The following is a 12,048-nucleotide window of genomic DNA, read 5'->3' on the forward strand; positions in this document are numbered from 1 at the left end:
AGGCCGGGTTCTGCAGTGATTGGTTAAGACATGCCACCACTCAAGTCGAACGGGCCAACCTTGGGACAGACATGCACCGTTGGGACAGTGGGTGTTTGGGAAGCAGACACGCCCACTCTGGCACCGGCGCACCGCTGCCCTCAGGTTGACCTCCCCGCCCCTGTGGCTAGCGCGCAGGCGCGGCACAGCCTTTCCCCACCCCCACAAGTCCCCCCAATGGTGTTTACCTGAATCGAGCAAAGTTTGTAAACCAGCTCTGTCAGCAACCAGCGTCTCGCAATAAGGTTGGTAAAATTCCTGCTACTGAACGGATGGAGAGCTACAAGCTAATCCTAGCTGTGCCCCTTCTGAGTGATATCTGGCAAGTCATTTAACACCCACCCCATCCTCAATTTCTACTTCTCTGTAAAATGGCAATGATAATCCCAATTTAAGGATCAGAAGTTAATGCTTGCAAAGCGTCTGGTGCTGTGCCTGGCATCTAGTAAGTGCTCAATAAATTAGTCTGCACTGCAGTGCAGTGGAAAGAACCCCAGGCTTTGGAGTCAGGAAGACCTCAGTCCCAGGCACGGTGGACCATTACCAACTGTATGACCTTGAGGAGGTCATTGTGTCTCAAATTTGAGGTTACCCATGTGTAAAACGGGAATGATAATGCCTGCCCAGACTACCTCAGGGAGTAGTTATGGAGTTGAGATGAGCTCATGAACCGAGAAGTTGTTGTGAGAGGTGAGGGCTCCCTGCCAGTCTTAAGAGCCAAGCCATATACAGGCCATCAGAAAGCTCTTCTGAGTGCCACCTAAACGTCTCCCTTCAGATGCCAACCCTAGTTGAAGTTCTTTCCTGAAGGGTGTTGGTAATAAACAGACTATGGTGGTGTTTTCTGCTCTTGAGACTTAATGGGAGGAGAAGACTCACGTTTACTGGGCTTACTGTGTTTAGGACACTGTGCCAAATGCCTGTGTACATTATCACATTGAATCTTCTCAGGACCATCTCACTTGATCCATGTATCCCACTCCCTACTCAATATTTGTCCAGCACTACACATCTAAAACTGAACTTATGATAATAATTGTAGTTAACCTTCACCAAGTACTTACTATGTGCCTGTTACTGTGTGCTCAACAGCTTTGATGTTCCCTTTGACAGTGAATGAATGGCACCCCCTCCAGCCTTTGCCCAAGGCAGAAACCTGGGAGTCAACCCTGACTGCTCCCTCTTCCTCAACTCCCACATACCTGTCAATCCTAAATCTTGCCAGTCCTATCTCTGAAATCTCTTGACTTTCCAACTCTTACTGCCACTATCCCGTCTAAGCCACTATCACCTGCCAACTCGGCAACTGCAAAAGCCTCCTCACTGTTCTTCCTCCCTCCAGGACTGGTTCTCTATAACCCACTCCCCACAGCCAGAATAATCCTTCTGAAATACAAAACTAGCGATGACTTTCCTGTTTATAAGCCTTCAGAGGTCCCCATTATCCTTAGGATGAAGTCCACATCTGTATCATAGCTTCAAAGGCCTTTTGTGATCTGGCCTACTTCTACATCCTCACCCTCGTCACAGTCTCACACTCTCCTCACTAGCTGTGCTGAACCCCTTCAGTTTCCCAAGGCCCTGAGCTGGCGCTCTAACCTCCAGGCCATTGCACATGCTGTTCCCTCTGCCTAAAACATTTTCACTCTTTTGTCTTTTGCCTGGCTAACTTCAGCTCATTGTTCGGCCAGGTTAGGTTCTCTTGCCATCTATATGCTTCTGTAATCCACTAATCTTGGTTCTACTACACTATATTGTAATTGCTTAATTGCCTTCCATGCTCACCTCTGTAGATCAGAGATGATGTCTACTTTGCCCATTTTTGTACCCCTAGGGCTAGCACATGATATGCAGTTAATAAATATTTGGTGAATGGATGAATGATTATGTCACAGATTAGCAACCTGAGGCAAGAGAAGATAAGTGATTCTCTCACCCAGGGACTGGAATCCAGGTCAACCTGAATCCAAGGTCTGTCTTCTCTGTGCTCCACAGAGCTCAGTTACACTAGTCTAGTATATCCAGTAGTCCAGAAGAGAGAATACAGGTAGGGGACATCCACAGGGAAGGGGAATTCGCCAAACTGAGAGATGCTTTTCATCAGGGTTCAGTTCAGAGCTGTTTGCTGTCAGGAAGCCTGGGTTCAAGTCTCCTCTAACCAAGCGTGTGCTGCTTTGGGTCTCAGTTTCCCCATCTGTGAGTGAGGGGGCTAGAGCAGATTATGTCCATGGGGCATGTCTCAGGACCTCCTAGCCTACGTCACTGGCTGCAGATTCACCTCTTCGACCACCCTCTTTCATTTCTCCTAGATCCCCATCTTCCAAAACACACCAGCAACCATCCACCTCCCATACCTTTCCCCTAACAGCCCTTCTACTAGTTAAAAGGAATTGAAATTGGAGTATTTTCAACCCCTCCAGCCCAACCCAGCCCCCAAGCCCACAGAGCCAGGAGGTGCTCATCCTTGTCTCTCCTCTCAGGTTTTATTGACTGATGGAAACTACATCTTTGTCAGCCACCAGCTCCACAGGGACAGTGCTGGGGACAGGGAACCTGAGATGATGCCAGATTTCAGCCTGAGAGCAGACAGAGTTCCTGAAGGTGACCGAAGAGGGAGAAGAGAGAGGGATATGTGAAAAGGCATTGTGGGGGAGGAGGAGGAGATCAAGAAGTTCCTCCTGCCTCCTCCAGCTCCCAGAGCTCAGGAACAACCCAGGCCTCAGCCCCTGCCACTTCTGGACTCCTGCCCAAGAACATGGAATCAGCCCATGATCTCCAAACACAGCCCAGCTCTCGCCAGCTGCCAGGCTTTTATCTCAGCCAGTCCAGACTCCAGCCCAACCCAGGAAGGAAGCAAGCCAGAGAAGAGAGAAGGAGGAGTAGTTAGAGGTGGCCCCTATGATTAGGGCAGATGTAAATATTGCAGCAAACTGGGCAGAGGCTTTGCATAATGTCATGGCAGCAGCTGCTATTGCTAGAGTTTGCTGGGGGCCCAGTGGAGGACGGGGTTGCGGGGGACCCATTTCCAGCAGCCAGGGAAGGGGGGTGGTGTTTGTGCTATCTGTGTGTGTTGGGAAAGGCAGCCTGACCCCTGAACCAAGGTCACTGCTGAGGCCACAGCCCATGAAGCCTGTGGTTGCATTCCAAGCTTCGGAATTTGAGAGTTGTTGGGCCCGGTGGAGGGTGGGGACTTCTTCTAGAGGCCAGATCAGAAGTGAGGGTTCTCTTCTATGAACCCCCAAACCTCCACAGCTCAGCCAGAGAGAAGAGGAAGTTTCACCTCTTCTTCTTGGGCCAGAACTCCTGAGGGGAGGAGCATGCAGGAGGCCCGCTTGGGTAGAGGGGCCAGTCCCAGTGTGCTGGGGCAAGGAGGCTGGGGGCCTGAGGAAGCCCAGTGCTTCACCTCCCACAGGGAAAACTGTCTGGGGTGGGGGAAGTTTCCCTTTCCCTGGCTATTTCCCCACCAGGTGGGCCATTCCATGAAACTCCATTGCATAGTTCTCAGTGGGGGTCAGAAGGGGTCCCCAGGCTGCCCTTCTCTGCGTCCCCAAAATATGGCTTTGGAAGGGAGCCCCCAAGAATTGGGAGAGCGCTCTGGATGGGCAGGCCCGTCCCTCATAGGGAAGAGATCTTGACAGTCTCGGGAAGGAGGCAAGGGGTACCCAGGCTGGAGTTCCTGAGGGTGCTGCTGGCCCCACTGCCACCACCGCCAGGGGAGGAAGGTTGGCTCTCATCTGGGGTGTTGGCAGGAGGGGTGGGGATACTGATGATGGCAGCCACGAAGTCCCGGCTGTCGCAGTTCAAGTCAAGGCTGTCATGGGGCTTGGCATTGAGGCTTGAGCGGCTGTGGATAAGGGTGGGAAGATGGAAGGTTCTTAAAAAGTTATTTTAATACTTGCCACGGCAATCATGACATTTACTGAGTGCCTACTAGGTCCCTGGCACTGTGCTAAATGCTTCCCCTGCACCCTTAATTATGGTGGTGCAGAGTGAGGGCTCTGGAGTCAAATAGTCCTGATCCCACCTCAACCACTCTAAACCTCTCTTCTCTCATCTGTAGCATGGGAATAACAATGTTTTCTACCTCACAGAGATGTTGTGGAGATTAAATAAGATAATAAATGATACAAAATGCTCAGAGTAGTGTCTGCAACATAATGAGCACACACATAAAAGTGTTATCTATTGTGCTTACGCCTTGCAGTGCCAGAGTCCTCACAACAGTCTACTGTAAGATCTACACAATCTGGTCCTTTCTGTTCCTTTCTGATTTTACCTCCTACCACTCTCCCCCTCACTCACTCCACTCTACTTACAGAAGCTTCCTGGCTGTGTCTCTAACATGCAGACCCATTCCTGCCTCAGGGCCTTTGCACAGGCTGTTTGCTCTGCCTGGAAAGCTCTCCCTCTAGGTATCCACGTGGCTCATTCCCTCTCCTTCTTCAGATCTCAGCTCAGATGTCACCTCAGCAAAACCTTCCCCGACCACACTGTTAAAACTGCATCACACCCTGTTCTACACTCTCTATCCCCCATCCCTGATTTATTTTTCTCCTTGGCACTTAACACACTGCATCATCTGTGTATTTGTTTTTTAACTGTCTCATCTCACTAGAATAGAAGTTCCATAAGGTCAGGATTTCTGTCTGTTCTATTCACTGCCAAAACTGAACTAAACTCCTAAACTAAAGTGAATTCCAAAATGCCCCAAATTGTGCCTAGCATACAGGAGATGCTCAATAAATGTTTATTGAAAGTACAAATGAAAAATGAGGAGTTCCAGACAAGATAAGCCCAAGCTTCCAGCATGGAGGAGTTTGGGTTTGAGCTTGACTTGCTAGGAGGCCTGGAGTCATGAAATCTCAGACCCCTTGGTCCAAGCTCTGAGCTTCCCCGGGAGAGGGGTTGCACAGCAGGTCAGCATGCTTACCTCTGAGGGGCAGGGCTCCTCTGCAGCCCTGCCAGCGTGTCCAGCTCCTGCATGCTGCCATGGCTGACCGAGGCAGTGGAGTTGGCAAGGCGGATGGCACGGCGCTTGGCTCTGCGGGGGCAGCAAGAGGATAGCAGGCTGCCAGGCCCCACTGGCTGGGAGGACACGGAAGTGCTGCGGCTGGTGCGGCCACCCAGCGAGACAGCGCCCAGGGCCTCACTGAAGGTTAGCTCATCCGTGAACTCATGGCACTGTGGGCAGAAGGGAGGCATGGTCACAGGGCACCACAAGGAAGCTGACCTCACCCCCAGGCTTTTGCTTAGGCCATTCCTTCCTTTCTGTAAGTCGCTCTCTCTTCCCTTCCCTTGCCCATCCTTCAAGGCTCAGCTCTACTGGGGCCTCTTCCGGGAAGCCCTGTGTGATTTCCACAATTAGTAGTGAGCCTCCCATCCCAGGAGGGAGCTGGCTTGCTGGCAAAGGGACCCCCTTCATTCTGCCACACCACCTCTCATTAGGCCTCACCGTTGTCTTCTCTAGACAATGCAGCAAGTGGTGATGTTGCTGCTCAAAAGCAGAACGGTTCCTGACACACAGCGCCTGTTCTTCCCCACTGCTGCTGTCCTGGAGTGGATAGAGCAGAGGGATGAGGTCAGCACCTTCCTCCTCCCGTCACTGCTCACCTCCCACCCCAATCCAGGCCCCTCTCCACCTCAAGACCCCCGTTCTGCTTGTACTGCAGGAAGGCGTTGGTGGTACCACTCTTTGCCAACCGGATCCTTGCCAAGCGCACCTTCTACAGAGAGAGGAGGAGATAGAAGGTCAGGTAGGCAAACATAAGAGTAGACTGGCTTGGGGTGTGGGGAATAGGAGGTACTCAGATGGAAGGCGCAGTTACCTGCTGTGCTCGGCGCTTGTCAGCACGCTGGTTCTGGTGGTAGATGCGGCTAAAGTTGGACACAATGACTGGCACAGGCAGAGCAATGACCAAGACGCCACTGAGTGAACAGATGGATCCGAAAATCTTGCCAGCAATGGTGCTGGGCACCATGTCTCCGTAGCTGGGGCCGGGGGAGGTAAGCCAAGGTCAAGAAAAATACCCACCCACCCCTCATTCCCCCACTGCATCCCATCCAACTTGACTCACTCTGCGACCCTGGCCAGGCACTCAAACTCTCTGGTCTCAGTTTCTTGCTCTGCAAAAATTGGGGAATGACCTCTCTGGCCACCAGTGGGGGTCAAATGAGAAATGGGCCCTCAGCCCCTACTGTCTGCTGCCCCCATCCAAGCCATGCACCGGGCATCTGAGTCAGCTGGAAATCTATTAATACCAAGCATAGGGGGGAAGGAGGAAGTCAGAGGCAGTAAATATAGCCTCCCGGAGAGAGAGTCCCACCACCACAAACCAGCTAAGGGGCTCTGAGTCCTGGGAGCAGTGCTCTGTTGGTTTTGCTTGTGTCTGTCTTACCTTCTCTAGGTAGCACCCCATCTTATTCCCCCAGGGGAAGCCTTGAAACTGTCCTCATATTAAAAAATAGGGGGGGAGCCTTGAAACTCCTCCCTCCCTTCCTCCATACCACCCCCCCTCCCATGGAGATGGAGCAGAGCCAATCTTACCAACTTGTTTGGTTGGGGGTGGGGGGAGTGAAGCTCAGCAAGGTTCCATAACTGATTTGCTCAAAATCACACAGCATACTCTTGTTCTAACCACAGGACCAATCAGATCCCCTCCAAAGAAATGCAGCCTCTGCAGTCTTCAGCTTCTAGGCCTTTGCCCCCACCCCCTCCCCCAGGATGCCTCTTCCTTATTTCTTTACTTTGACTCATTTAAAAGTCTCTCCAACTTGGCCATTTCTGGCTCTGTGATGTATCATCTCTGACTGTGTCCTCAACTATGAGACATCCTCCCAGGGTTGTTGTGAGGACTGAATAGGATAAAAGGACATCAAAATACCCAGTTCCAACCTGTTCTCAGTGCTCAGTATTTGTCAATACAATCCTGAAACTCCAACCAGAGTTAATTTCTACTTCTTAGAAACCTCAAATCAATTTTTCTGTTCTACTACTAAGGTCCTGAGTAATCCCAATGTATCCGTTCAACAGATACTGAGCAGCAACTGCATACCTAATCCCAGTGATAGGAATTTAGAAAAGGACCACAGTTATCTGCCCTAGACAGTGTCTTTAAGAACAACATGAGTTTGGTGATTTCATTTGATGTGTTTATCCCATTTCCTCTCAAGGACTGGCAGTAAAAAAAAAAAATGATGCCGAAAATATCTTGTTCTGGGGAAACATCAAGGAATCACGGAGCCACAGAGGTAGTGCCCCACACAGCAGATGAATCTAAAGGGTTGGGAGACATGGGTCCTCAAGATGGAAAAAGGGGTGATAGAAAGCGAATATCTATTTATCCTGCACCAGAAACATTCAGATAACTTTCATAACCATGATGTCACTGAATCCCCTCTGGATGTTGAAGTGATCATCATTTCTCATTTTGCAGAGGGGAAAACTAGCCCAGAGAAAACAAGGTCAACAGAAAGAGTGCAGCTAAGACCATCGTTGAACCCAAGTCTCCTGACCTGAAAATTAAGGCATTGTCAGAGCTGGGAGGGATTTGGAGATTAATCCAACTCCCTCACTTTTTAAAGATGACCAAATTGAAGTTCAAATAGAGAGAGAGAGATCATTTATCTAACCTTTTTAATTTTACAGAAAAGGTGAGTGTAATTGACTGATCGGGCAGCTCCCCACACAGGGTCTGCACTCACCCAAGTGTGGTCATGGTGACAATGGTATACCAGAAGGCCGCGGGTATGCTAGTAAAGTTGGTCTTGTTTGTGCCCTTCTCGGCATAAAACATAACAGTGGCGAAGATGATGATGGCCATGGTAAGGGAAAAGAGGAGAAAGCCCAGCTCAGAGGCACAGCTCTTGAGTGTGTAGCCCAGAATCCGCAAGCCCTGTGAGTGCCTGGAGAACTTGAAGATACGGAACACCCGGAACACCCGCAGGGTGACAAAGGCGCCCGAGACATCTTCGTTCTTGGGCACGAGGAGCCCGATGTAGTAGGGCAGGATGGCCACCACGTCGATGAGGCTCATTACACTCCGCAGGAAGCGGCAACGGCTAGGGGCCGCGAACAGCCGCAGAAGGTATTCACCTGTGAATATGAGTACACAGGCCGTGTCCATGCAGAAAAAGGCCAGCGGGAAGCGCTCGCCACAGGGCTGCTCCCTCGGGGGCCGCCGTGCAGGGCCGCGGCACGGAATGGTCTCAACCACGTTGGCGATGACCGACACAGCGATGAAAAAGCCGGTAACGTAGTAGAAAACGAGGGCTGCGGTGCTCGTGTGTGGGTTCTCGAAGGCCCGCCAGAGCTGCTGCCGCAGGGAGCTGCCAGCCGGCAGGGATGGGCCGTCCCCGGCCTGCTCGGCCTCCTCGTCCTCCGCCAGGCGCTCGGCGTTCTCCTTCTTGCGGTCCCGGTACTCTTCGAGGCAGCAGTCGCCCACGAGCTCAGGCACCAGGCCATAGAAGGCCAGCTCTTCGTCAAAGGCCTGGATGCACTCCTGCCGTGGGCAGTGCAGTCGGCCCGTGCGGTAGAAGTTGAGCACGTGCCGGAACATGTCTGGGTCGCGATCAAAGAAGTACTCGCCTGAGTCGGCGTCATAGAAGAATTCCTTTTCTGAACTGCCCAGCAGAGTGTCTGGGTAGCGGTCGAGCGTGTTCTTCCAGGTCTCAAAGCGCCGTCCGCTCACGTTCACCACCAGAACCTCATCCCCTCGAGTTGCCTTCACCCCCGGCGCGGGGGGCAGGGGCTGCTGGGCCAGGGGCAGCCAGCCCACCGCGGCCGCCCGTGCAAAAGGCAGCCATGTGGCCACGCCTGCTGCCATCCTGCCGCGCCCCAGGCCCACGGAGACTTGTGGGGGAGGGGTTGGCCTTTAGGAGAATGTGGCTGTCTCCAGGATGGTGGAGGCTTGGAGAGGCCCTGGGCCACTCGCACAAGGAAACTGGGGGTGTCTAGAGAGGCCAAGAGGAACCGGGAGGAGGACCTAGAGAGATGGGCAAGGGCTTGGGGGACATGTAGAGGGTCTAAGAGGGACCAGGGCGATGTCTTGAGGGAGTGAGAAGGGGCTAGGGGACATGGAGAGGAGCAGAAGAGGAGCGTCTAGAGGTGCCAAAAAGGATCCGAGGGAGTGTTTAGAGACTGAGATGATTCTAGAGGGGTCAGCACTGCCTGAGAGGTATCTGGGGGTGTCTAGAATGAAGCAAGAAACACTGGGGAGTTGTCCACACTCTCAAGAGTTCTGAGGGAAGGAAGAAGGGACTGGAACCGCTTAGTGGGGTTGGAGAGGGGATCGGGGCATCCGGAGGGGTAGAAATGGAACCAGAGGTGTTTGCAAGAGGCTGAGAGTGTCTGGAGGGGGATTCTGAAGGAACTGAGAGAGGTGAGGAGGGTTGTCCAAACTCTCAAGACTTCTGGGGAGAAGATAAGGGGGTTGGAGCCCCTTCATGGATCTAGGAAAGGGGGTGGTGCATCTAAGGGGTGGCTACAGAGCCAGGAGTTTGTAAAGAGGCTGAGAGGTGCCTTGGGAGTGCCTAGAGCTGCCAAGAATAGCCTGGGGGTGGGGTGTCCACACTCTACAGGAGTTCTGGGGAAGGAAGGAGAGGTGGGGCCCCCTAGCGGGGCTGGAGAAGGGGGTGGGGTATCTAAAGGGTTAGATATGGGGCCAGGTTATTTTTCAGAGGCTGAGAGGTGTCTGGTAGAGAAGGGTATCCAGGGGGGCTGAGAAAGCCTGGTCCACCCTCTCAAGAGTTCAGGGGGTAGGGAAGGGACCTGGAGAACCCCTCAGGGCTGGGACTCAACTGGAAGGAAGTTGGGCATAGCCCCAGAGCATCCAGAGAATCAAAAAAGACTAAGATAAGAGGAAGACGGGGTCCCCCTCAAAATGGGTTGGAGGGCAGGGTGGGGTGTTGAAAGGGAGTTGGGTGTGTCTGCAGGGAGGGGGGCTCCTGGGCCTTACAGGAGCCCAGGAGGGCCGGGATCAGGCTGCGTCCCACTGTTGGGGGCTGGTCTGGGGAAACCACACCCCGAGGGGCTGGTGGTATGTGCTGGGCAGCGGCAGAAGCAGTAGCGGCAGCAGGACGTGAGGAGGAAGAGGAGAAGCAGCCACAGCCAGGCCTGGGAGAGAAGGCAGCACAGGCAGGAGGAGGGGGCTGGGTCCCTGGAAGGAGGCTCTGGAAGGACAAGGTCCAGTAGGACTGTCCCAGGATGGGCTAGGGCCTGGGGGCTGGACCAGGGAAGGACAAGGACAGCACTGTTGGTGGTCCCCTCCCCCTCCCCATAGGGCCGTCCTCACCTGTGTCCCCGCTGCAGCAGCAGCAACAGCGGTGGGGCTGGGGGTACCAAACACCGGAGCTCCTGCCCCACTCTGCAGAGCTGCCCAAGTTCTCCACCTCCTCTGGCTCTCTCTCCCCGCCCCTCTGAGCTTGCCGGGAGATGGAGAGGCAGGGAGGGGCCTCGTGGCTCCCAGAGCCCCCTCCCCTAGGACTGCCTGAGAGGGACCCTGGGGAGACTCCGCCTCCTACAAAGCTGGTTGGGCCTCAGTCGCGTCATCTGGAAAATGGGGGTGGCAGGGAGCTTTGCCAATTCTCCCCACCTCCTTCCTGGACTCCCCCCTCTTCCTGCCCAGATCCTACCCCCTCTGCCCCCAGGGGCCCCCACCCCCACCCGTCTGAATCAGCAGCACTTAGCAGATCCGATCGATGGGGAGGCGTCTGTTAATGGCCCCAGAGCGGGGAGTGCCACGGGGAATGATGCAGCGCTGTGTCCCCTCCCTGCACCCTAGGCTGAAGAAGGGGGGGTGGGGGAAAACTGGTGGGGAGGCCAGGCCCCCAAAGCTGCTCCCCAGTGGTGCTGGAGGGGTTAGAGTCCTGCTCTAACCAAAATTGCTGCCGTGGGACTGGAGCACTGTCCTGTTTGCGGATGTGAAACGTCGTGGGGGGGGCGGTAAGGGGAGTACAGATGGGGACAAGCCAGGTCCCACCTCCATAGCAGGTTCTCCCCCAGGCAGGCCCCCACTCTGAGGTGCAGTCTCCATCATCTGTCCACATCCAGGAGCCTCAAATCATGCCTCCTCCGCTAGAGGGCTCTGCTCCTGGGTAGCAAGAGCACTGGGTACCAAGTGTCTCAGGCATGGGTGGGTTCAAGCCCCAGCTGTGCCACTGACTTATGTCCTTGAGCAAGTGACTTGCATTGTTTTTCTCTTTGTCGGATGGAGAGTTACCCCAGCTTGATAGTGTCTTTGGGAGCAATAAATGGAGTGATGTGAAAGGGGCATGGCACACAGAGGACGCCTTACCTTTAACAATTAAAGGTGTGTGGTGATGGGGGAGCAGTAATGCAGGGCCAATTTTTGCCTTTCAATGGACTTATCCATCCATGTAATCCTCCATTTGCTCATCACACTCCTGATTTGTCCATTTGTCCATCCCTCCTCCCACCCACCACCCACTTATCCATCCATTCTCCCCCTCACACAGCCAATTACTCTGTCCTTCCCTCTAGCCACCCCTCTGTCCATTTAGTCATTAATCCACCTACCTATTCACTCATCCATTTGTATATTCACCCCATCTACCCCTACCCATATGGATCCCCCACCACCCAACTATCTGTCCATCTATCCATTGCTCTATCATTTATTCACCTACTCTTTACTCTTCCCATTAGCTCATCCATCTATCTGCCCACTCATCCATCCACACATTCCCCTAGCTATCCATCTATCCATTTATACCCCCACCTATCCATCCTCTACCTATCCACCTAGCAATCCATTTGTCCATTTATTCATCCAGTCACCTATCCATCCATTTATTTCCCAACCTATCCATCACCAATCCATGCAACCTTCTACTTATTTATCAATCAGTCCATCCAACCACTTATCCATCCTCCCATCTATCTACTCATCCACACCCACATCCCATACACATTCACCCACATACATATCTGCAGATATTTCTGCTCCATTCAGTTTGAGAGGCTGGTCAACAGTGACTGGAGACAGGCTGGGT

General features: G+C 53.2%; 1 protein-coding gene across 1 annotated transcript; it reads right to left on the bottom strand.

Moving 5' to 3' along the window:
• Nucleotides 1-3,654: 3,654 nt before the first annotated feature.
• Nucleotides 3,655-8,861, bottom strand: KCND1 (potassium voltage-gated channel subfamily D member 1; the record flags this gene model as incomplete). The annotated part of the gene is made up of 6 exons (XM_082864945.1): nucleotides 3,655-3,883; nucleotides 4,970-5,220; nucleotides 5,492-5,590; nucleotides 5,679-5,762; nucleotides 5,865-6,027; nucleotides 7,741-8,861. The coding sequence occupies 6 exons, from the start codon at nucleotides 8,859-8,861 to the stop codon at nucleotides 3,655-3,657; spliced, it is 1,947 nt and encodes a 648-aa protein (XP_082721071.1).
• Between the last annotated feature and the right edge of the window lie 3,187 nt (nucleotides 8,862-12,048).

This window comes from Leucopleurus acutus, assembly GCF_964270905.1.
Source record: "Leucopleurus acutus genome assembly, chromosome: X".
Classification (NCBI taxonomy): Eukaryota; Metazoa; Chordata; class Mammalia; order Artiodactyla; family Delphinidae; genus Leucopleurus; species Leucopleurus acutus.